Source organism: Rhinolophus sinicus, chromosome 16, assembly GCF_057876585.1.
Source record: "Rhinolophus sinicus isolate RSI-liver-muscle chromosome 16, RSI-T2T, whole genome shotgun sequence".
In the NCBI taxonomy this organism is placed as follows: domain Eukaryota; kingdom Metazoa; phylum Chordata; class Mammalia; order Chiroptera; family Rhinolophidae; genus Rhinolophus; species Rhinolophus sinicus.
Window position 1 is genome coordinate 88,145,824 of NC_142516.1, and position 26,607 is coordinate 88,172,430.

Here is a 26,607-nt window from a genome sequence, read left to right on the forward strand (position 1 = left end):
TCTTTTGTTTATACATTTGGTAAAAATAGTAACCAGACTGTAATTATAAATTGTATTACTAGTTCATTTTGAAAGGGAATTAAAGTTTTTATAATGACTAGTCAAAGGCAATGCCTAAAGGAAAAAAATCATTGCTCAGAATTTAATTTAAATCTTTTGAGATCAAACTTCAAAAATGCAACTTGATTTGAGATATGAAAATCCAGAGGATTTCTAGAACAATTGAGCAGCTAGAAATTAATACTTATTATTAGAAATAATTAGGCATTAAGCGTGTAAATCTCGTTACCTTTGAATCTAATTTCTCAGTAACAGAATAAATGTAGACTCAATCTTAGTAGGCTTATTTTTCTTCCTTTAAATCAAAACTATTTTCCATATGTTGAAAGCACACATACAGAAAACAGAGAATTGCTGAAGTTCTTATAAGAGAACTTTGAACTTGCACCATTTCTTGGGGCGATTCTCCCCATGTTGCTCAGTCTTTTGATGAAGTTTTTTGTTTTGTTTTGTTTTGTTTTTTGCTTTTTGGTTTCTCTTTTAATTCAGTTACAGATGATTTTGGAATCAGACCTTCTGATTTTAGGTTCAGTTTTTCTTTCAACTTTGATTTTATTTGCTTAGTTCACTTTTACTTTATATGAATTGTGATAAAAAAAATACGGTGAATGTTTAAATTATTTAAAAAAATTATGGTAAATGACACATTGCTATCAATCCCCCTCAAGATATCTCCCTTGCTTCGAACACAGTTATCCCCTCATTCTTGCCACTTTCTGAAGCAGTTCTGGAATTCCTCTTTAATGAATGTCTTTAGTTGCACTGTCATGGCTGCCTCAATGTCCTGAATCATTTTGATTTGGGGAAGAGCCAGAAGTCGCATGGTGCCAGATCCGGTGTATAAGGTGGATGAGGACACTTCATAATGTTTTTATTTGACAGAAATTGCCATAGCAGAAGTGATGTTTGATACAGAGCGTTGTTACGATGGAGGATGAGGTAAAGACACTCATGAAAGAGGACTTCCAGAACTGCTTCAGAAAGTGGCAAGAATGATGGGATAAGTGTGTTCAAAGCCAGAGGGAATATTTTGAGGGAGATTAATGGCAATGTGTTTTTTACTGTAATAATTTTTTTTTAAACATTCACTATATTTGTTGATCACCCCTTGTATATTTCTTCTAGCTTATATATGTGACCAGAAGTTTACTTATTAGTTATCACATTAATTCAAACTTAATTAATAGCAGTTTTCTATTATTCTTTACATTATAATTTGATAATTAACTGTGTGTTAAGTATTTACTGTATTCCAGGCATTATGCTGAGAGATTTATCTATTTTTTGTAATCGCAGTTTAAGATTTTTAAAGCAAAAGCCATTGTTTTTGTTCTTATGGAGAGCAGAAATGTTGTAAAACTATATTAAGTGGCTTTAAAAATATTTTTAAAGTATATTGTTTTACATTCTAGCCTTAATTGTAAATAAATGGTTAAGAAGTTTAGAGTAACTCAAGGTTGCCATTTATCTCAAAGCTATATAATAATATCTAGATGAGGGTTGACAAACATGATTGAATATGGGGCCAGGCAAAAATGTCCTTAAGTGAGGTGAGCTTGGTGAAGAGAACAGTGGGGGTAACAGCAGGAGGCTGAGCTCCAGCGTGCTTTGCCAAAGGAAAAACGAAGGAGTGATATTCAGTCCACTGGGGGTAGACCGTGGGTTTAGCCTGGAGGGAGCCACAGTGGTACAGAAGGAGCCTGAGAAACCAGAATTTTCAGTAAGGATGACAGTCACTTTTAATGGAAGTGAAAAGAAAGCAAATTTGAAAGTTGTTGGGTTTCAGGTGTTGGCTCAGAAGTTGGCTGTGACCACTAAGGTGATGGTTCAAGAAGTGGAGGAGAATACAACTTGATAGTGTCAAGAGCCTTGTGTTTTTATCAGCCAGACATGGGTTAGTAGCAAAGTGAAACTGGGCAAGATACTGAATTCTCTGAGCCGCGGGTTTTACCTCTGTAAACTGAAAGCACCTAACGGGACACTTGTGAGGGTTAGAATGAGGGCTGCCTCCCATGCCTTCTCGCAGGCTTTCTGCAGTGGTGGTTTGAATAGTCAAGTATGGCTCCTAGGAAGTCCCAGTTCAGAGTGTATTTGTTGTTAGTCATGCCCCTGGAGTTACTTCCCAGGGTCTCACTGCCAGGGGGACAAGAACTCAGCCACACGGCTTACACTGCTCACTGAGATGGGTGGCAAACAGAGACTGGACGGGGGACCAGTTGGCTTTTGCAGTAATCCAAGTGAGATAAGCAGCAACACAAACTGTTGCCCCGGCCGGGAAAATACGGCGGCGGTTACTCTGAGAGTGAAGAGCTGAAATTTGAAGAACATTGTACTGTATCACCGTGATGAGGGGTCACTGAGCCCTGGCTTCCTCCGGGCTTCTCGGACCAGGCACGTACCAGAACAATTGCAAAGAAAAATGTTGGAGTCCGAGGAGTTGTCAAATTGTATTGTTATTTTATTTTAAAAGAACATTTTAAAAGTCAAAAATATAAAGAGAAATAAGCTCAGACCAAAGGAAGGACAGTACCTTGAACTGAATACATGTTAGCTTTATAAAACCTTCATCACTTTGTTCCTAATGTTTCTCATTTCACTGCAGATCAGTGAAAATATTTGTCAGTCCTTCAGCTTGGCAAACACTGGTATAGGGAAAACACAAAAAGCAGAAGAAATTAAGATCCTGGGGAGTAACAACAGTGTAGGGGTCCGCAGAGTTAGTTCTTCCCCTGCCACTGTCTGCGTTCTTCCAGCTCAGCCAGTCATCAGATGAAAAGAGGAAATCAAAGTTTTAATACTTGCTCATAGGGAATTAACATACACATGAAGATCCTAAAGACAGTGAGGCAACATTGGGTCTCTGTGACATTTTTGGACGAGAGAAAGTGGGGGCGGGGTATTAGCTTTCAGAAGTGAGATGGGCGGTGTGCAGGGAGTTGCGGAAGAGTGAACACACCTGGCAGGAGAATCCTTGCTGGGCACTCAGACAGGGACACAGGATATCACGCCCCCTGAGCCCTCTTATTTACCTACCACACCTGATTGAAAGTCGGCTCTTCAGGCGGAGGGGAAGACACTAGCATCCTTCCTGAAGCAGGTTTTTCTGTCTGAATCTCGGGTAGGAAGGGGATAGTCAAAGGTTCTTTCTGAGTCTTGGTTCTTAATAAACAGCTGAAAATCAGTATCCTCAAAAGACAACGTAAGGGTAGCCGAGCTGTGGCTCCCTTCCATCTTAACAATGGCCAGCGCTTACTGATGGTTTGTTCTGTGCCACACACTAAAGAGTTTTGCATTTATTAGGTCATCAGTACTAGGCAAATAACTTCAACGAATCACATTTAGTGGTTTCATTCAAGTCTGAGCAAATTATTTGGGGAGTAGAGTATAAAGGGGGGATGAGTTGTGAGAGTCATGGAGAAGGCTTTTGTGGAGGAAGTAGTATTTGATCTGAACTTTAAAAATGAGTAGAATTTCAAACTTGCATGTTTGTCTGGGCTTCGTTTTCTTCAGTGGGTGTTTGGTGCTGTGTTCCAAACAGGGAGTTTAAGCACCTGGTAGGTAGTTCTTGCTTCTTGTGGAAACCAGTCCCACTTCTTCCAAACAGAAAAACTTCAGAACACAACAGAGAGCTTGAAGTTCTGTCAGTGAGTTAGTTTTTGGAGACGAAGGTGTTGGAATGGTACACTAATCCACTTGGAGACAGTTACGGCACAAGTTCAAAGTGGCTGAAAGGCACAAGTTCAAAGTGGCTGAAAGCGTTCCGTTTGTGGAAAAGGAAAAGGAAATTTAGGAAAGCTTTTCTGAACAACCCAGGAATTGAGTTTTTCACAGGTACTGGTTACTCACTGTGATGGGAACTTCCTTTATTTATTTTCATTTTGCATTTCCTTGGATTTAATGTTCATAGTAATGGAATCTGTTTTAAGTCATTCAAAGTCTTAACTTTTAGGAAGAGCTTGAAATGTAGTGAGTGAAGGAGCTATTTCAGTTTGTCTTCAGCAGCAGTGCAGTCAGCTGTCATCTCAGACTGCACTCTGTACCTGTAACCAGCCTGATAACCCTGCCATGCAGGCGCAAAATGTTTCTTTGTATCAGTGATGTTCCCTCATGCAGACAAAGGACTTCCTGTATGTGCTGTTTTCGGTATGTTTTAATTAAGAATCTTGTGTTAGATTAAGCCTCCTGACCCTCAATACTGTGTTTTAATGTAATGCTTTTTTCTGCTTTCACTGGGATTCAATGAAATGTTATTTGTTTTTATTTACCAGGAAAGGCCGTTGTTTACCTCGTGACTTTCCATCTGTCCTTTGTTATGTTTGTATGGTCCTATTGGATGACAATTTTCACAACTCCCGCTTCCCCTTCCAAAGAGGTAAATTTAATATTGGTAAATCTCCAAATGCTGTAACTAATTATGGATTTCTTTCCCCTGTGTTACCTGTGTTAAAGCTTTATTACATAATGCGTTTGTTATGTTCCATTCATCAGAGTGCTTGGTACTCTGCGTTGTGCTTGTGAGTCACCAGCCTATCAGCAGATCGTAGTTAAAGATTAATAATAGTGGTAAAGTTTAGCTGTACTAATATTTTCCTGCCTTGCTACAGTTTCTTAAATTAAAGACATACTTTATATCATTGGGGTAAAAAATCTTAAGGGACAGAATTGAGTTAGGAAGGGAGGGTTTATTTTTAGAAATCCTCTTAACATTTATGTTTTCTCAGGCCTGAGCAAATATGCTGCAACTAAAGAAAGTGTTTTTATTGTGGGTAACAAATTGTCTAAGCCATTGCTTGTTGCACCTGAATATGGCTAGTGTTTATTCTAATTGAAGCTTCCACTTGGAAAATAATGTGAGTAAACATTTATGTGGAATAAGGTTTAAGATCAGTGTGTCTCTCTTGCCTTGACATCGCCTGACTTCTTCCTTCACTTCAAATATCGTGTAGCTAGATGGTTAAGAATCTGTTCTCAGGCTTAGGATGGTCTGAGTTTGATTTTTCTGTTCTAACACGTTACTTAATAAACCTGAGCTTCAGTTTTCTCCCTGGAAATTGGAGCTGATTATAGTCCCTGTCTCTCTGTAGGTTGCTCTGAGGATTGAGACTGAATAGCATAGCACCTGCCACGTACATGGTGGGCACCAGACATTGTTAGCTGGTGACAATTATGTAATTATTTCTCTTCCTATTATATTCATCAGAATCCATTAAAAATTACATTCCACCTGTTTAAATGTATCAACTTCCACTTAACATTTTATAGAAGAACATATATGCAGAAAGTGTATGCACTGTAAGTGTATACTTGATGAGCTTCCGTAACCTGAACACTTCCACCCCGTTCAAGAAAGAAGCTCTCCATCCTGTGAGCCTCCTCAGCTCCCTGCCAGTCACTCGCTTCATGGGAGGCCACTCTGGTAGCTCTGGCTAGCTTGGCCTGCTTTTGTACTTCCCGTAAATGGAGTCACACAGTACGTATGCTTGTGTGTCTGGCTTCTGTCTTTAACATTCCATTTGTGAGATTCGCCCGTGTTGTATACAACTGTGGATCATTCCTTGTCACTGTTTCATGTTCAGTTGTGGTTTATAACACAGTTTACATACTTGGTCCTGCTGCTGATGGACACGAGCATTTGGGTAGCTTCCAGTTGAAGTTTACTGCACCGAGGGCTTCTGTGAACGTTCTTGTGCATGAACACGTGTGTATACACACGTAGTGCACACGTGCACACATACATCGTCCTTTTGGGGAGATGTGTACGGGTGGAATTGCTGGGTCATGTGTTGTGTATATAGTCAACATTAGTAGATAATGCCAGGCTTTTTTGCCCATTTTTCCTATTGTGTGCTTTTGTTTAAAGGAGTAACGTAAACCATTAATAGAACTTGGTATTCAAATAATTTTTTCAGATATTTGGTAATAATTAATCAACCCTTAAAGTTATATCATCCATATCTTAATCTCTCAGTTTAAAAGGACCTGATTTTATTAATTTAATCAATTTCTAGTAGCGATGGAGATTGAAAACATAGCAGGTATGAAAGCTTAGTTCTCATTACAGGAAATAAGAAATAGAATAAAAAAGCAATTGGTGGTGCTTTTAAGAAGCAACAGACGATAGAGCTGAAGAACTCAGCCTAGCTCCAGACGGCTCTTCCGTCTGCTCCTTGGCAGTCTGGTGACACCCGCGACTGCTGAGCTGTCTGAAGCTCAGAGTTCTGTCAGATGAGGACGGGGGATGGCTGGAAGGATTGAACCCGTCAGTAATACATGTGGTTATATCTGTAGTGACATAATGAACGCTTTAAAGTGCTTCCTAAGAATGCCTTTCACATAGTAAGTGCCATCCAGATGTTATTCTCCTCGTTTTTGGTGGTAGTTTTTGGCATGTTGCATCCATGTAGCGTCCCGCCTGGGCTTCAGCCTTTGTACCCACTGCAGCCTTCATGCCTCCCCATGTTACAAGTTCAGTTGCCAAGTTCAGCTGCCAGCCCAAGGCAGCCTCCCTTCTGCATAGCTCCTGTCACCGATACCGTAATTGCCGGTTTATTTGTATGTGTCATCTTATTACGCTTTCAGCTTTTTGAGGGCTGGGATCATTTCTGTCATGTTCTCCACTATGTCCCTCTCCCCACTACCTGGCACATAGTGGGTGTTCAGTTACTGTTGGATGAATTAATTATTGAAGCATTAAGGGCCAGCGAAGCTGAGCTTCGGTGACAACCCAGAACAGGAACTTTCTAAAGAAGCTTACACTGTGCGGACTGAGGTAGCTCTTTGTAAGTAAATCACAGTGCTGTGGTGACAGAGGTGGTAATGGAATTGTGTTAAAAGCACTTTGCAAGCTCAGAGGTTAGAGTAACAATTGGGGATCAGATCTAGGGGAACCAATTGGTGTAAAAAGCAAAAACTGTACATTTTTAGAAAAGTTACAAATATGGGTATTTTTTTCATTCTTTCAGTCAGTAGGTACTTAGTCCCTGCTGTTCATCAGACTGGTAGGCTCTGGGAATCCAAAGAGCAAGACAGATAGGGTCTTCATATTTGAAAGGGAGAGGCAGAGAATACATGAGTAAACAAACAAATAATGACAAATTGTGATACATTTAGAAAAAGAACGTGATGATGTGGTAGCACGTAACAGAGAAGACGCTCCTTTAGATAGTGTGGTCAAAGAAGTCTTCTCTGACGAAGTCGCCTTTATGCCGAGACTTTGTAAGTGTGTCTGTCACTAAAGTATAAGCTCTGAAGGAAGACTGTGTGTTTGTTGCTGCATCCTTACCTAGAACCACACCTAGTGTATAATGGAACCCGTTGCTGAGCACCTGAGGGAGTGAGGGGAGGAAGCGGCATACACAGAGCTGGTAGGCATCCTCCATCACTGAGAGTCTGCTCTCCAGAAAGAAAGTATATTCCCATCACTTCTAGCAACCCAGTGGAGCTTGTCACTCAGCTACAAGATAAAGGTTGTGCTCATCTGCATGGTACACAAGACCCTTCGTGCTCTAACATCCTACCAGCTCCGTCTCCATTGCTTCTTCCTGGAACTCTGTGCTCAAGTAACGCATCTCCGTGAACAAACTGTTGTCACACCTTTGTGCTTCCTGTACGCGAGACTCTCTTTCCTTCTTTGTCTTCTGGAAGATTCCTGTTTATCTTTCGAAACGTAGCTGGGTCCCACTTCCTCTGGGGAAACTCCCACTGATGACCCCACCCCCTCCCAAGGGAGCCTTCATCTCACCTTGCCAAGTACATGCTGCCTCGGTTTTTGAACGTGATCCACGAGTGCTGAAACGTTCAAAAACAGCCGAGAGCTTGGCCTCAAGATCTTGCGCTCAGCGGAAGCCATGTGACATGTTCAACTTCTGAGTTGTGTTCGAAAACCGAAACATTTACTTCTGGGTTTACAGTGTTCGTAAACCGAAATGTTAGTCAATGGAGACGTTCGAAAACCGAGGTCCCACTGTATTGTTAATGTGTTTATTATGCTGATTTGTCATTTGCAGTTCTCTGTGTGTCTAACATTCCTGATAGACCTTAGGAATGTACTTTTGAAGGCAAAGCCTCTGTTTTTATTGGTCTTTGGATCCCTGATCCCTGGGACAGTGCCAAACTCTTAATATATATTTAATATATATTTAAATCGAACCATCTGAACACTGAATTTAAAATAATGACATTTCATAGTTTGAATTTTGTTCAGTAGATTTTAATGAAAAATAGACTTGTAGTCATAATTTCAAAACCAATCCATTTAAAATTTTATTTTGTTTCATTCCTCATCTGAAATTCTGGTGTCTCTTGAGATTTTCATTTGACTTAAGCTTTTCAGAATTTAAAAGCTCCAGAGACATTTAAACATAATTTAAATGTTCTAGAGACACAACGTTTCAAGGGAGAACTTTCTAACAAGTTATAATTCTCTTACAAAGTAGGAAAGTATTACTATACCTGAGAGTATTCGAGAGGGGGTGGGTCTCAGAAAGTTGCCTGAAGATTCCTGCCTGTGTGAGAGGTTCTGTAAGTGACCTCCAGAGTCTCAGCTGTACAATCGTGGGCATCTTTCCTGACTTCTTTCTGTCCCGTTCATCTGTCCATGTTACTTATTGTTTCTTATAAGTAATTTGGGGATTTCTTGTCCATCAGGATTTGATTGTGGGAGCCAGGCTAGGTAACCTAAACAGACTCATCCACTCCCTAAGCCGCGGTGTTTTGGTCAGGTTCCAGGAAGGACTGTGAAGGGCAGAATATGTGTTTTACACCAACAGTGCAGGGGGACCACACAGGAGTAGAACCCAACCGAGCCCTCTTATTTACCACACCTGATTCAAAGTCGGCTCTTCAGGCCAGGGTGAAGACACTAGCATCCTTCCCGAAGCAGGTTTTTCTCTCTGAATCTCTTGGACAGGAATGGGGTTGGCAGAACTTTGGTTCTCTTCAGTAGAAATGTAAAACTCCTGGTTACATGAAATAGAAGCATAAAAATAAGGGTCCTTTAGATGCTGCGATGACATAAAAGAAGAGCAACTAAACGAGTCCTTTGTAGAGAAAGTGCTATTTAAAGAGGTGACCTAGAGGCTGGCCTCACTGTGAGAATAAAACTTAAATGGAAACTAGAAACAGCTCCATAAAGAAATAGCTGCGGGAGAAAAAGAGACAATGCTTGCCTAGACGATCCTTAGTAATTCTAGAGCAAGTACTCCTGTTGGTTAGCTTTTGAAAAGCTAAAACTAAGTGGTACGAGAATGACTTGTTGACCTCATTGAGACATACGGCCAGAAAATAATAGGACCCCAAGATCTGTGATTGGCGTTTTACCCAAAACAAGTCAATCTTTGGACATTTTTCCAAAAATTAAAAATCTCTTGACATTAGCTTTCAAACAACAAAATTTGCAGTAATAGAAAATATGTATTAAGCCCCTTTGGTGGAGGAATTTAACTTTGTAAAAAAACAAGATGCAGAGTATTTAATTCATGTTCTTTGGCACCATGCAGAGCAAATATTTTTTAATCTGTCAAAGGTATGTCGTTTTGTTCACATGTGCTTGATTTAGTTTCTCAAAGAAATTTGGAGAGGTTTTGCCTTCATAGAAGAAGTTTTTTTGGAGGGGTGCTGGATGAAACGTTGTTTTTCTGAGCGTGATCGTTAATAATCATGGGATTAAAAACAGTTAATAGTTGCTTCTCCTTTTATAGTTCTACTTGTCCAGTTCTGAAAAGGAGCGTTATGAAAAGGAATTCAGCCCAGAAAGACAACAAGATATTTTGAGAAGAACAGCAAGGGACTTACCTATCTACACCACATCAGGCTCCAGAAGTAAGGAAGACAAATCTTAAGCTTTCCTTTCCAAAGAATTTTTAAAATATGGTCATTCCTGCCAAGATAATATTTGCATGATTCGTCTATTCTATGGGCATTGTGAGTGCCACAGATAACCTGCGCAGGAAGGTGTTCCTGTGCTCTGCATCTCTGTGGTGTCCCAGGTGCAGAAGTGTACGCATATGGTACAGATCTCTGAAGAGGCTCACTTTGCTGTGAGTGTCCCCTCTGTATACTCTGATTCCCAACTCAGCCTCATGGCTGCAAATTGCAGTTACTCTTTGTAAACTCGTATTTGGAAATTCTGGTTTGAATTTGAATATTGTGTGTCATCACTGAGTAATTTTTAAAACATCAAGAATGTGTTGACATAGAATGGGAAGAAGTGTTACAAAAGGGGGAAAGTTGTTCAGGGTTGTAAAGCTAATGTTCGGAGAGCCAGAACTTGAGCTCAGGTGTGTCTGGTTTCAAAGCCGTTGGTGTTTCCACTGTTGGGCCACATCCATTGGGATAAGTGACTGCAGCAGAAACTTCCTTCTCAAGCATAGGTAGAGCCTTAGGATAGGGTGGATCTCTGAGTGGTCAAGCTGGTCATTGAAATCCAGGGAATTGTTTTAAATTATGAATTATATACCTCATTAATTATATACCAGGTAATAGTCATAACTAACAGGCACTCTGTTCTGAGTGCTTTGCACGTATGAGCTCATTGAAACTTCACAACAACCCTATGAAGCAGATACTGTTGTCTCTGTTTTACAGACAGAGAGGGGTTAAGTAACTTGTTCAAGGTCATACAGATGTATGTGAAAAATGGATTTAAATTGAGCTGCTCTGGCTCCAGAACCCACTATGCTTCTCAAGTCCAAGGGAAAATAAAAGGGACCTTTCCCTCTGTACAGTTATATACAGATTGTGACTTTAGAAAGGTACAAGTTTGCAGAGAGTTTGGGAGGAGATGTTTGACTAAGTTTTCGATTTTTCATGTGTTCAGTGCTGCCCCTTTTGCATAACTAGTATGTTGCCATGTAGAATGAAAACACGGGTGTTGGATCAAACCCCAGCTTCTCCATTATTAGTGTGGTGAGAGTCACTGAAACTTTCAAGCCCTCGTTTTAAAACAAGAATAACAATACCTGCATCTCTGGGTTAGTGGAAGTATTGAGTGAGATACATAAATGCAATATGCCCTTACGGTAGATCATGTTATGCAGTGAATTCTCGGTACATGAGAGCTAATTGAAGATACTCCTTTGTTATATTTAATTAGAAAAGGTCTGGTCTGGTCTAATTATTGTTAGCAGTCATGGTTCTGCAGAGCAGATGTTTTTAACCCAAAGTCCAAGATTTCAGAGAATTTAGGAAGCCTTGCAATTGTGCGCAAACTTTGGGGTTGTTTTTCAGGTAGCGAGATCATCTGATTGTCAGAGCAGCACTCGTGCCCCAGAGTGAAGAGCCGCTGATGTGGAAGTTTCACTGCTTTTCATTAGTTATCACGGCTGCCCTCTCCTCTGAATAACGCCCTCGTTAGAGTATTACATCAGACTCTGCTCAATGCGGCACTGGTGATTCTTTACCCCTGAGAACAACTCTCTGATGGTGCTGCTTGTCCCCATTTTACAGATGAAGAAATGAGAGGCAGTGAGGTGCCCACAGCCCGCTGGGGGCGAGGTCTGGGATTCGTACCTTATCTTCTGACTGCTGGCAGAGTCCTGCTCTGGAGAACCATTTCTACTGCTGAGAATCCCACACTCTGGGGCTTTTTCTTCTTTTTTCTTATTATAGAACTAATACCCATTCATTCTTTAAAGAACAAAATTCTGAAATGTGTGCTATAGGAAGTGGACCTTCATAGACCAGAGATTAGTGAAGGGGATGGCACTGCCTTCCCGGGGGAGGTGGGGCTGGGCAGTAGGGCTGGGGACTTGTCACTGTATTCCCCTTTGTGCGTTTTCCAATCATGTGGACGTATCATTATCTATTCAGGAAACAAAACGTGTCTTTCTGAACCTGCACCCCTGCACAGTCTGGATCCCAGCAGCATTTCTCTTTAGCTTTCTCCTACACTGTTTTCCTGTGTCAATTCTGTGCTAAAACACTGTGTCCTTCGCTGCCTTTTATTTTTTTGTCTTTTTCTCTGCCTAGAAAGATGATTTTCTCATCTCTAAATCCAGTTGAAAGTTTGAATTCACTGTCCACCTCTCTTCAAACCATTTATCCACTTTAACACGAAGTGATTTTGAAAGTCGTCTCTGACTTTCTCCGATGCTTACCTTGGATATCACAAGTCACTGCCTCATTGTTCCTTGTGCTCATCTCACCACTTTGACTATATCCTGAGCCTCTGGAGTCAGGCATTCTCCCACGGTTCCTAACAGTGTCTCACTAAGGGAGCACTCAGGAGATGTCTATGGAAGAATCCATCCCTGGGCGTTCTCCACGATAGCTCTTTGTGCACTTTGTAATCTCCCTGGTTTTTTCCCCCACACCAATTTTTCCCATCGTAGAGTCTGACTTTATATTTTATTAGAAATAATAATAGAAATAACAGTATTTTATTATGATAACTGCTGTATTGAGAATCTGATATGTTCTAGAAGGTTTCCTTTTAATCTGCACAATAGTTCATTACATTTGGTATTACTTGCAGTTACAGAGGAGGAAACTGAGGCTCTTAGAAACAACTCACCCAAGGTCACCAGCTAGGAAGTGGGAGAACTGGTATCAAACCTGATGACAGAATTATTAGTTGTCAGTTTTTCCAGAGTTGTTCATACAACAAATGAAAGCACATTTTAGTTAAATTAACTAAACTTTTACATCCTTCAACAACTTCCTTTTAATTCTTAAATGTAGCCATCAGGTATTGTGAGAGATGTCAGCTGATTAAACCTGACCGTGCGCATCACTGCTCAGCATGTGACATGTAAGTGTTACCCTTGTTTGCTTTCTTTCCTTTAACCCCAGCACTGGAAATGGGTGAAGGGAGAATAGAAGGGGCAGGAACATCTTACGTGCTTTATACATAACAAAAACACTCTATCTTCTCCCATTATTTGCTACATACGAGCAGCCTAACAAATATTCCTATAATCCACAATATACTTTGGAGCAATCTTTGATAACAGTTCCTCTAAAGATTGACAGAATTTTCTTTAACATACTTCCTGTGTTCATGCTTAATATAATATAGACGAGCAAGTAATAACCCCCTTAAGAATGATAACTTTATTTCCTGGATTAAAAAGACCAAAATGACAGTTTTCTTGTTTTGATTATTAATGTTGATATTAAAGCCTAACAAACCACAAAAATATCATTTTCAATTCCCATCTGTAACATTGTTCCCAGAAAAATTTGAAAGATTTTAGTCCTTGTGTACTTGTGAGAAGGTAGTGTGTTGAAGGAGAGATCTCTAGTTTGGGAATCCCAGTTAATGCTTGAACTTGAGTTAGACAAGCACTTTAGCTTTCTGGTGTTACTTCCTCATTTATTATATTATTTGAGGTGATCTGTGGTCTATACAAATATAGATTACACATTCTGGCAGGGAGGCAAATTTTGGGATTCTTTTTTTCTGCTTATAAAAGTATAGTAGTGCTTATCCATGGGATAGAATTTTATAAAATATGTGGACAAAAGAACATTTACCCTGTTTCCCTGAAAATAACACCTAGCTGGACAATCAGCTCTAATGCATCTTTCGGAGCAAAAATTAGTATAAGACCTGGTGTTATATTATATTATATTATATTATATTATATTATATTATATTATATTATATTATATCCAGTCTTATAGTAAAATAAGACCCGGTATTGTATTGTATTATATTATAGTATAGGGTATTGTATTATTATCACATTACATATTATATTCCCAGTCTTATATTATAGTAAAATAAGACCAGGTCTTATATTAATTTTTGCTCCAAAAGATGCATTAGGAGCTGATTGTCTGGCTAGGTCTCATTTTCGGAGAAACACGGTACAAGCCCATCAGTGTTAATATTTTAACATATTTGCTCCTGAAGTTTTATTTTTATGACTTGCACATGTTTAAAATAGGGATCATGTGTATTTCATTTTATTTCCCTCAGCTGATTTGTTAGCTGGGCCTAGCTAATACACCAAGAGCTGTCTGCACCATATCTGTGTATTAAAATGTCACTTGATGTGGTCCAAGACAACTATGCTCAGCTGAATTCCAGGTGTTCAAAAATCATGACCTCTTACCTATAAAAGAAATGGTGGAAATATCAGAAAGTTTCTCTAGCCTAATGTTTATTGGGTTGGTTTTTCTAAGATATATTTATAGAGGGAAATTTTTAAGGAAAAAAATTATCAGAAATTAGAATTGGAAAAACTTTCTGCATGGATTTTCTTAATGCTTATTTGTTTTTTAGATGTATTCTTAAGATGGATCATCACTGTCCTTGGTATGTATAAAAAAACAGAGGAAATTACATATGGGAGTGGAGAGGTGGGAAGGAGAGAATTTAGAGTGATGGACCTCAGCATTCCTAAGTTTTCAAGGTCAATTTAATATCATGATTGATCTAGTTATATACATGTTTATACTCGTATGTATATACATGTTTTTATAAAATGTTTTCCTTTAAAATATATTCTGATATTAACCCAAATAATTATATATGAATGATTAACATTAAAATTCCAAATTCCTTATAGCATTTATTAAAAACACACATCCACAATTAAGACATTGCTTCCTACTTCCCAAACAACCCATTTCCAGGTAATAATGATTAAGTTTTTTGAAATGTGTTTATTATAGACATTTTGAAATGTCTTACATTATTACTTGGAAATGGGTCATTTGGGAAGCCAGGAGCAATGTCTTCATTGTGGATGTGTGTTTTCAGTAGTGTTAAGTGTGTTCACATTGTGTGAGGAAATTTGTCATCGAAAAAGTAAAACTGTACGTATTAAACAACTTCCCATTTTCCCCTTCCCCCAGCCCCTGGCAAAAACCATTCTAGTTTTTGTTTTTGTGAGTTTATGATTTGTCTTATTTTTATAGTGTGACTTTCTTTATTCTTCTAGGGTGAACAACTGTGTGGGATTTTCTAATTACAAATTCTTCCTGCTATTTTTATTGTATTCCCTATTATATTGCCTTTTCGTGGCTACAACAGTTTTACAGTACTTTATAAAATTTTGGACGGTAAGTCTTTTTTTCTATCTTAAAGTGTATTTCAGACTTTTTAAGATGCTATATTCATGAAGAATTCATTCTTTATTACAAGTAGATATACTTTATTTTAATTTTATTACTTAGAATCTATAATGGATCAGAGGGCAAACAGGGATAATGTTTACCTTTATATATACTTGTTTATTTGTAAGTAAATGAATATTAAACATGATATTGTGAGCTTTTTAATGATCCATAGTTTTCAGCCATACTGTAATAGACATATCAATTATAGGGAAGTAATTGCTTTTATTTGAGTTGATGAAACTTACTGCAGTTTTACAATAATGAAAGTGATAGTCCCAGTCCCCGATAATCACTAATCTCTTTCTTGCCTCTATAGATAATAATGCTTTTACTGTCATGAGCTGTGTATGTTTTTTTCACATTTTCGATTTATATCTTATAACCCTGTTTTATTTTTATTAAATTAAAGTTTTATATTTTTAAAGAAGAACTTTTATGGTTTCTGATTTTTGTTTTTAAAGCAGTATTTTCTATTTATGATTTCTGGCTTTATAGTCTGTTCACTATAAGTTTATACAAGTATTCACCCATGTTTTCTTCTGGGATTTTTATTGTTTTTGTTTTCACATTTAAATCTTTAATTTTGAAGGGAGGTTATTCTGATTAAAAAGTACTTTTGTGTTTATTCTTCCTAAAAGCTCTATGAAGGTGTTTTAAAATGTAGGTTTTATTATTATTCAGGTATGGTGAAGCCAACAGATCAGGAGATGATTATCATTGAAAAGGTAGTCTATCACTCATAGTTCCCAAGGGAGGAGGCATGCCATACCATGCCACCCGACACAGGGCCACACAGGGAAGCACCAGGGTTGTTTAGGTAGCAGAAGGGATGAGCCCAGAGCCTTTATTGTGGTTTCAGCGGGAAAGACAAGGCCAGGCAGAGAAAGCGGATTTAGGATTAGCTAGTCTGAATAATTCAGTAGTCTCTGGGCATATAGGCTGCCCCTAGTTGTCCAATACTGAGCTCTGGAGTGAGTAGGCAAGGGAGTATTTCTTCCTGGAGTGTAAGAGCCAAATAGAGGAGGTAGTTTGGAATATGGGCTCTGGATTGATTAGTTTATATATGAGAGGTGCATTCCTTGCTATCTCTTAAGAATTGGATAGCCCTGGGAGGGGCATTCTCTCCCTCATCAGCAAGGCCCCAAATGCCAGCGCATCAAGAACACAGAAAATAAGAAAATATAGTTCATGCGAAATGGGCCGTTATTATTCCAATTTTTAGAGTTGGAATATGAGGTTGGGGGTTAGGTAACTACCCAAGGTCACATATTTAATAGTATAGGAAGCCAGAATTTTAACCGAGATCTCTCTATTCCAATATCCAGGTACTTTTCACTGACTTGCTTCTCATAGTTGTGAAGAACGTAATAAAAACCTTGAGTCATCAACCACAATTATTTTTCCAGGAAATACTATCTAATACATTTTGGAAGGATTTTCATTAAAACATCATTAGATTTTTAAAATTTGGGTGTTTAAAACCAGAGGGTACTAGCACTTATGGTGCCTTTCTGCATATTAAAAAGAGTATCCCATCTCTGTCTGGTCTCAGCCTAATGAATTTTGACCTCCATTATTCCCCTATGTGGGCACCTTTAGTGGCCTTATTTAAAGGAAGAAGATTCAGTGCCAAATGAATGAAGTCCAAATTAAACAATTTCACATTTTTCTGTCAGAAACTTCAGCAGTGTTTGCATGTAATGATTTATTAATTAAAGGATAAATATTAACTTTTTAAGATTCATCATGAGTAAGGTAAGATTAAGAAACTCAAATCTACCTTTTTCTTCATTTATTCAATAGATATTTATTTAGCACTTATAATGTGCTAGGCAGTATTTTAGCCCCTTGGTATATATCGTGTTTCCCCGAAAATAAGACCTAGCCGGACCATCATCTCTAATGCATCTTTTGGAGCAAAAATTAATATAAAATCTGGTCTTATTTTAATATAATATAAGAGCAGGTATAACACACCACACCCCACCCCACACACCACACACCACACACCACACACCACACCACGGGTCTTATATTAATTTTTGCTCCAAGAGACGCATTAGAACTGATGGTCCGGCTAGGTCTTATTTTCAGGGAAACACAGTATATCAGTGACCAAGACAGACTCATGTCTTTGTAGAACTTACTGTTGGAAAGAGGGAGACAAATAACAAACATAATAAGTAAATTATATTGTATATTAGAAAGTAAACGCTATGAAAAAAGAAAAGTAGGGTAAGGAATTTGGCAAGTGTGTGGGAGTGTGTAGGACAGGGGCAGGTTGTAGTATTAAAGGAGTGATTGGGGTAGACCTCAGTAAGAAGATTAGATTGGAGCAAAGGCTTGAAGGGAGTTAGTGGATATCTGAGAGAATAACATCTATGCACCCTACATAGGAGCACCTAAATATATAAAGCAAATGTTAACAGGTTTTAATGGAAATACAGACACCAATACAATAATAGTAGCGGATCCCACTTTCATCAGTGGATAGATCATCCAGATAAAAAATTCGTACGGAAATATCAGCCTCAAACGACACATTAGTTCACATGTACTCAACAGACATGTACAGAACGCTCCATCAAAAAGCAACAGAATACACATTCTTCTATGCGCACAGAGACCATTCTCATCTCAGGATAGATCTTATGGTAGGCCACAAAACAAGTCTTAATACATTTAAGAACGCTGAAATTATATCAAGCATCTTTTCCAACCACAGTGGTATGAAACTAGAAATGTTACAAGAAGAAAACTGGAAAATTCACAAATATGTGGACATTAAATAACATGCCACTGAACAACCAGTGGGTCAAAGAAGAAATCAAAAAATATCTTGAGACAAATGAAAATGGAAGTGCAACATACCAAAATTTACGGGATGCAGTAAAAGCACTTCATAGAGGGAAGTTCATAGTGATAAACATCTACGTGAAGAAATAAAGATCTCAATCAATCCATCTTTATACCTCAGAGAACTAGAAAAAAGAACAAATGAAGCCCAGAGTCAGTAGAAGGAAGGAGATAACGAAGATCAGAGCAGAAATAGATGAAATCAAGACTTAGGAGAATAGAAAAGATCAGTAAAACAGAAAGCTGGTTTTTGGTAAAGATAAACACAATAGACCTTTTCCTAGAGTCACCAAGAAAAAAAGAGGACTCAAAATCAGAAATTATAGAGGAAACATTACAGCTGATACCACAGAAATACAAAGAATTATAAGAGACTACTATGAACAATTCTATGCTAAAAATTGGACAACCTAGAAGAAATGGATACATTTCTAGAAACATACAACGTTTCACAACTGAATCAAGATGAAATAGAAACTCTGAACAGACTAATTACTAGTAAGGAGATTGACTCATCAAAAGCCTCCCAATGAAAGTCCAGGACCAAATGGCTTCACTGATGAATTTTACCAGATATTTAAACAAGAACTAACACCAATCCTTCTCAAACTTCCAAAAAATAGAAGAGAGAACACTTTCAAACTCGTTTTATTAGACCAGCATTACCTTGACACACAGAAATCAGACAAGGTCACTATAAGAAAGAAAATTACAAGCTAATATCCCAGGTAAACATAGATAAAAAAACTACCAACAGAATATTAGCAAACTGAATTCAACAGTACACTAAAAGAATCATGTACCATGATCAAGTGACATTTATTCCAGGGATTCAAGGTTGCTTCACCATCTGCAAATCGATCAGTGTGATAAACCACATTAACAAAATGAAGGATGAAAGTCATATGTTCATCTCAGTGGATGCAGAAAAAGCATTTGACAAACTTCAACATCCGTATGATAAAAACTCTCAACCAAGTGGGCATAGAGGAAATGTGTACTGCAACATAATGAAGGTGATATATGATAAGCCCACAGCTAAAACATACTCAACAGTGAAAAGCTGAGAGCTTTTCCTCTTAAGATGAGGAACAAGACAAGGATGTCCACTCTCGCCACTTTTATTCAACATAATGTTGGAAGTCGTAGCCACAGCAATCAAACAAGATAAAGAAATAAAGACATTGATATTGGGAAGAAATAAAACTGTAATTGCAGATGACATGATATATAGAAAACCCTAAAGACCACCAAAAGACTGTTAGAACTAAAACACATTCAATAAAGTTACAGGATATGAAATCAATACAGAAAAATCAGTTGAGTTTCTGATAACAGATTATCAGAAAGAGTAATTAAGAAAACAATCCCATTTACAATTGCATCACAAAGAATAAAATACCCAGGAGTATCATTAACCAAGGAGGTAAAAGACCTATACACTGAAAACTGTAAGACATTGATGACAGCATTTGAAGAAGATATGTAAATGGAAAGATAGTCTGTGCTGTTGGATTGTAAGAATTAATATTGTTAAAATGTTCATACTTCCAAACGCAATCTAGAGATTCAGTATAATCCTTATGAGAATTCCAGGGGCATTTTTCACAGAAGTAGAACAATCGTAAAATTTGTATGGAACCAGAAAAGACTCCAAATAGACAAAGCAATCTTGGAAAAAAGGGACAAAGTTGGAGACATAACGATTCCTGATTTCAGCCTATATTACAAAGCTGTAGTAATCAAAATAGTATGGTACTGGCATAAAAAACAGACACACAAATCAATGGAACAGAATAGAGAGCCCAGAAGTAAACCCAGGTATATATCTTCAGTTAACTTACGAAAAAGAAGCCAAGAATATACAATGGGGAAAGGACAGTCCCTTCAATAAATGGTGTTGGAAAAACTAGACAGTCAAATCCAAAAGAATGAAACCAGACCCCTCTCTTATACCATACAAAAAAATCAACTCCAAATGGATTAAAGACTTGAACATAAACTTGAAGCCATAAATTTAGAAGAAAACACAAACCTATTTGACATCGGTCTTGATAATGATTTTTTAGATTTAACAACACAAGCAAAAATCAATAAGTGGGACTACATAATCCTAAGAAGCTTCTGCACAGTAAAGGAAATCATCAACAACATGAAAAGGCAACCTCCCAACGGGGATAAAATATTTGCTAACCATATATCTGATAAGGGGTTAATATCCACAATATATAAAGAATTCATACAACTCAATAGCATAAATACCCAAACATTTTGATTTAAAAATGGGCAGAGCAACTGAATAGACATTTCTCCCAAGAGGACATACAGATGGTCCATACGTACATGAAAAAATGCTCAACTTCACTACCTGTTAGAGAAATGCAAATCAAAACCCCAAGGAGATACCACCTCACACCAGTCAGAATGCTTTAGTCAATAAATCAACAAACAAGTGTTGGCAAGGATGTTGTGAAAAGGGAACCCTCGTGCACTGTTGAGGGGTTGTAAATTGGTGCAGCCACTATAGAACACGGTTTGGAAGTTCCCCCAGAAATTGAAAATAGAGCTACCATACAATTCAGCAGTTCTTCTTCTGGATATTTATTCAAAGGAAAACAAAAATACTAGAAAAGATATCTGCAGCATTATTTACAATAGTCAAGACATGGAAACAACCTAAGTGTCCATTGATTGGTGAATGGACAAAGAAATTGTGGTATCCATATACAATGAAATATTATTCAACCTTAAAAAAAGAAGAAAATCCTGCCATTTGGGACAACACGGATGTACCCTGAAGGCATTTTTCTAAGTGAAATAAGTCAAAGACAAACACTGGATGATCTCACTTACATGTCAACATTTAAAAAAATAGCGTAAAACAGCTCATAGATACAGATTGGTGGTTGTCAGAAATAAGGGGTGGCAAATGGGTGAAGTGGGTAAAAGTGGTCAAAATTAAGTCCTGGAGAAGTAACGTACAGTGTTATGACTATAGTTAATAAGTATATTTGAAAGTCGCTAAGAGTTAGATCTTAAAGTATCTCATGTTGAGCAGCAGCAAGGAGGCTAGTGTGGCTGGAGGTAGAGTTTTCAGGTGGGAATTCCCACCCATTCTCAGGAATTCTTTTCACTTTCCCGTTCCTGAATCCTGAGATATAAACTGTTTCCTGTTCTCCACGATGAATCGTTTCCACAAAGTGACGGCCGATACTACCAACCATTTGGGTTCCAGGAGCCAATTTTCCGGATTTCCTGACCAACTTTTCTCGGGATTCAGGAATGGAAAGGCGAAAAAAATTCCCAAGAATGGGTGGAAATTCCCACCCAGAAACCCTAGTAATAAATAGGAAAAATGTCTAAGAGAAATATTGTGAGTAGTACATTTATTTCCCATTGTGGGTATCACTGGCTTCAAGGAGCCAGTCTTCCCGGTTTTCTGACCAACTTTTCTCAGGATTCGGGAACAGGAAAGTGAAAAAAAATTCCTGAGAATGGGCAGGCATTCCCACCTGGAAACCCTAGCTGAAGGAGATGAACAGGAGTGAGACTGTCAGGAAGTCCAGGAGATGGGCCCAGATGGTACAGAGCCCTGGCTACTGCCCAGTGAAGTGGGAGCTAAGGAGTGACGTGACCTGACTTGTGAAGTGTCATTCTGCTTGTGCTGAAACTAGACCGATGGTGCAGGTCACCTCGTCAGAGAAGGCCATTGCAATAGCCGTGAACGTGATAACAAATTGTCAGATCTGGTTTTTAGAGACTGCTGATCAAAGTTTTGTAAAAAAAAGTTATTTTCTAAAAAATGTTAATTTTATTCTATCCTAGATACACATCGGTTTTAAAAACTGAGTGGAAAAGTGTGTAAAGTGTACCTAAAACGAGCTTGAAGAGTGAAGTGTTCTTGTCCATTTTCTATTTTGCATTTTTTGAGGAAATGTTATTGGTGACTTTTAGAGAGCAACAACTTAGTGTTCCTTCAAAACAAGATTTATAAAACGAGTGTTCAGGAAAATTTTGTGTAAGAATTGGTTTCTTAATACATTGTCTCTATTTGTACAAGCTTTGCCGCAGGAAGTCTACAGAAAGTTGTCCACAGGTAAAATACATTATTGTCATGACATTCTCGTCTCTCATATGATGTTTATAGTGAATATATTATGTAATACTCATTTGCTTCACAAGATGGGGAGACAGAAGAATCACTTAATGTATTTAAAAGGTATTGTGGTAACTTTAGGAGAGAAGAAAAAGATAAATATCAGAATTATGTAATGCTGAAAATCTTCCTTTTCGCCTGTAAACAGTGTTTAAATCAAGCAGGACCACCTCAGGTTCTAGTGGCGTCTGTGATCTCCCTACGTGATTTTATTTTAAAAGCTAACACTGAAAAGTTTCCTCCTATCAATAGATACTCGTTTCTTCTAGATTAAGACTTTGCTTCTGTTAAAATGAACATAGCCCTAAGAATGGGTAACTGAGAACCTGTTTTCATTCACTAATACCTGTTGTTAAATTTATTTACCAAAATTGTTAATTACTAAAAAATGTTCTGTAGGAATGGAGGGAGGATAAAAAAAGGTAGGAATTGAAGCAGATAAAGGGATGGATATAGTTGCAGTGGTGTTCCAAAAATAGAGATTAGGAAAGTACAAAAATTTATCACAATTAGTTTCTGGTTAATAGCATCTATAATTAAAATAACAGATCTTTTAGCATTGGTGGGGAAAAACCCTTCTGTATCCTGATGTTGGGGAAAGCTTGTATAGATGCAGAATGTTGGCTAAAAGAACCCATTTTTTAATTATATTACTGAAAGTATTGCTAAAATTTTAAATGTTTAAGAGCAATTTTTTAAATGGCTCTGACGTTTTATTAAGCAAGCTCCTTTAATAATGCCAATTTTCTGACTCTGGTAATGTTTTTGGATATATTATCTAATTTATTCTGTTACTCTTCATATCTGGCAAATTTTTTGGTGGATTCAGTAATTTTAGGAAGAATCAAATAATAAGTATATTTTAGAGGTTAACTGTCTTTAACATTAACACTTTTTTTTTTCTTTTCCTCAGAATGAACTCCCAGATACACGTGCCAAATTCCACGTACTTTTTCTTTTCTTTGTGTCGACGATGTTCTTCATCAGCGTCCTGTCACTTTTCAGCTACCACTGTTGGCTGGTTGGAAAAAACAGAACAACAATAGGTAAGTAGGTTAAAATAAATCATAATTGTTTAGGAAAATGAGCACAAATGAATATGAAATCTAAAGAAGGACAAATGTCAGATGATAAAGAAATGTAAAATAATTGTGTAGGAAAATTCACTGTGACTGGATAGGAACAATGGGCATATATAAATGGAAAGCTTCCTTATTTTAAAGAAGGTTGAAGAAGTGAGATTGACTTACATATAGGTTTTCAGTAGTGCACTGTATATAAAAGTATAGAAGTCACCATATCTTATAAATGTTAATACAAGCTGTTTCCTGCATTCTCACAGTGTCTTCAAAAATCAGTCCGTGGAAGATGGGTAGTAGATTTACATGTTATGAGGCAGTTCATTCTCAGATTGACAAAATAATTTTGAAATCCTTAATACACTTTCTCTTTAAGTGAAAACATGTTTTTTTTACCACAATTGATGACACGGTTGACTAGCATATGTTTCATGATTGAGGCTGAGGGTTCGTTTTTTGACATGGTTAATTATTTCCGTCTTTGTGTCAGTTGACAGTGAAATTTACCTATTGTATCACAAATATCACCATTGATGTCTTTCTTCTGCCAATATTTTAGTGAAAGTACAGGGGAAGGGGATCAAGTATATGGTGATGGAAGGGGAACTGACTTTGGGTGGTGAGCACACATGATATATAGATGTATTACAGAATTGTACACTTGAAACTTATGTAATTTTACTAACCACTGTCACCCCAATAAATTTTAATTTAAAAAAAGAGAAAGTACAGGGAAAGAATTCAGTGAGTTGTTCAAATAATCAGACAGACCTTTCTTACACACTGGTGTGGTATTGCTCAGATGGGCTATTGGCATGTAAGCAGCACCACTGCTATAACTGAAATATTGAGTCTCAGCTAATGTACCAGGATACAAAGTAGGGCTTTGTCGCAGTGTTTTGTAAGGAAGTTAAAGCCCTGCTGCCATCTGAAGCTGTGTGTCTGCCAGGAGAATTAGGAGGGGCAGATGTTAATAACAGAAAGATGGAGACTTGGGCACTTTCACATTTGGATTGTTTTGATCTCATGTCGTACTGAGTCATGTGAGGGGTGATGGGCGTCCAGGCCAAGGGTGTTTGTGGCCTTCCTTGCCCAGCTTCCTCTCTACTGTTGCACTCTCTGGTTCCATTGTGCCTTCCTCCCTTTTCCATGTAAACAGACTTCCTTATATCCATTAATTTGTTATCCTCCTCACAGACTATCCTGCCATCTCTTTACCGTTACTCAGAGATGACAAAATGCAACCTACCTGCAAAGTCTGGCGCTTAAGATCTTCTATAACAGCTAAAAACTTAGAGATTTTACATGGAAAAGTAGATTTCTTCATTCCAAAACTGCTAAGTGTGGTGACGGCGGCCCATTTTTCCATCTGCACCATTCGCTTGGGGCTGAGTAGCAGCTGGCTGCCCTAACCATAACTGGGCCACTTGTCCCCACCCAACTGTGTGGGTGTCAAGGGTGGGCGCTTCCTGGGAGACCCATTGACCCTTTAGTCTTTAACCATTTCTGGCCAGGGACTGCAGGAAGAAATGTATCAGTTTATATCACGACTTAGTGCGTGCACACATTTACAACATGTAAATAAAGTAAGCAAAAATTTCACAAGATGTCATTAATCTCTTGTATGTGCAGTGTACGCTAATATTTTCTGTTCTAGTTCCTTAAATAATTCAGTGGTTATAAACGACTGAATGGATTTTGCTGCCTATGAAGGGCGCAGACCTCATTACAGCCTCGCCCTCCACACCCTCGCCCTCCACACCTGGCAGTAGTGTGCCCTGTTCTTTGAAGCTCTGATCCATCCTTTGGGGTACCGCCTCTACCCTTCTTCACAGCTGTCACCTCCACACCTTGAGACAGTTCCCCCACATTAAAGAGTTTCTATAGTCACACTACTCATCCCTGACAGGCAGTCCCTTTGATTCCGGTGGCTGGTATTCTCATAATGAAACACTGAACCTTTCCCTCACTTGGAACTGAAGAGCCCCTGAAATTTTCAACTGGAAATTTCCATTGTCTGACCACAGTCTGCATCTTTTCAGTTCTCCCTTTTCTGTACTTTAATGTACTTCCATTTTTAGATTATTGAGTCCTCTGTTCTCCAACACTTCTCCCAAGTGTTTCTTTCCCTTCTGGTTTCATTTCCTACCCTTTCCATTCCAGATCCTGTAATAAATGACTAATAATTCTCGACAGCACCCTCACATTATACCTGCTCCTAGGCTTTCTCCCATGATTCATGTGCTAACCCATGACCTGGATTAGTCCCTCTGTCCATTTTATCTATATGTGCGTCAGGGCTGTAGCAAGCTGGTGACGGCAGTCTCACTCCCACAGAGACTGTTTGGCCTACAGATTTAAAATCTCAGCCTCACTGAGGCCCTCACCTCTCTTTGGGAGTAATGTGTTTCTGATCAGGTTGGTTGCCTTATCACTCACAACAGTTTTCCAGATATTCACCATTCTCCCTAATTTTCTTACCCATCTTGTGTGCCCTTCATAGAAGAATTAGAAGTCATCACAAGTAAGTTCTTACCTTCCCACCTTTATAACCTCATATAACATTTCTACTGTCAGACCCATCACTGTCACCCTCTCTAACTTCTGAGGATAAGATGTCTTTTCTAATATCTAAGGTTAATCTTTAGAGCTCTTCTTGGGCCATCCTATTTCTTCTAGATTTTCTTCCATCAATTTTTACATTACTTTTCTGTATTACCAACTTTTCCCCATCAATCTATCCCTGGCTTCTTCTTATCCTTAGCTTCTAAAACATGCTGAAATGCATTCTATTTTTAAATAAAGAAAAAAATACTGTGAAACTTAAATCTTCGTCTAGCCCTCACTCTACATCACTTGATAACCAAGCTTGAAATAATGGTCTTTAATACCATCTGCTTCCTCATCTGTTACTCACTGTTCAAGGTCATCCTCAAGCATCACTTCCTCCATCTTTCACCTCCCCAACACCCCCAATACACACACATACGTCAGTCACATGTACTTTTGTTGGACTTGGGTTCTTTGGTAAGAATTTCATCTAGTTTATCTTTGGATCCCAAATACCTGGTAATGTGCCATCGGGCACATAGTGGAAATTCACAAAAATGAGTGAACGAAGTTGTAAGAATTAGAATATTGAAATAAAGAAAAATAAGATACATTGAACATACTTAGAAGATTTTCAGTAATATTAGATAATTATTTTGACATTTTCTTTTTGTAAGGGTCATGAAATACTCAGAAGTGATATTTTTTCTGAAATAGGTTTCAGGAATTTTTAATTGTCACAAGTATTAATTTTAAATTATATTGATAGCTTTTGATATCAGTGATATAAAACAAGAAAATTGGTACTTTTATTGCTCCGATAATTTTAAATAGATTAAC

At 38.1% G+C, this 26,607-nt stretch overlaps 1 protein-coding gene across 8 annotated transcripts in view; it reads left to right on the forward strand.

The window, feature by feature from the left end:
- The window catches only part of ZDHHC20 (zDHHC palmitoyltransferase 20), a 50,544-nt gene that overhangs the window by 14,735 nt on the left and 9,202 nt on the right, over window positions 1–26,607 (forward strand). For 4 of the 8 annotated variants that reach the window (XM_088793413.1, XM_019715664.3, XM_019715665.3 and 1 more), the window contains exons 3-9: window positions 4,329–4,432; window positions 9,759–9,879; window positions 12,739–12,808; window positions 14,288–14,320; window positions 14,949–15,069; window positions 22,043–22,078; window positions 23,052–23,184. In XM_088793413.1, the coding sequence (XP_088649539.1) occupies window positions 4,329–4,432; window positions 9,759–9,879; window positions 12,739–12,808; window positions 14,288–14,320; window positions 14,949–15,069; window positions 22,043–22,078; window positions 23,052–23,184 (618 nt within the window). The remainder of the gene's footprint in view (window positions 1–4,328; window positions 4,433–9,758; window positions 9,880–12,738; window positions 12,809–14,287; window positions 14,321–14,948; window positions 15,070–22,042; window positions 22,079–23,051; window positions 23,185–26,607) is intronic. The other 4 variants (XR_012495632.2, XM_019715668.3, XM_019715667.3 and 1 more) reach the window with 2 other exon arrangements.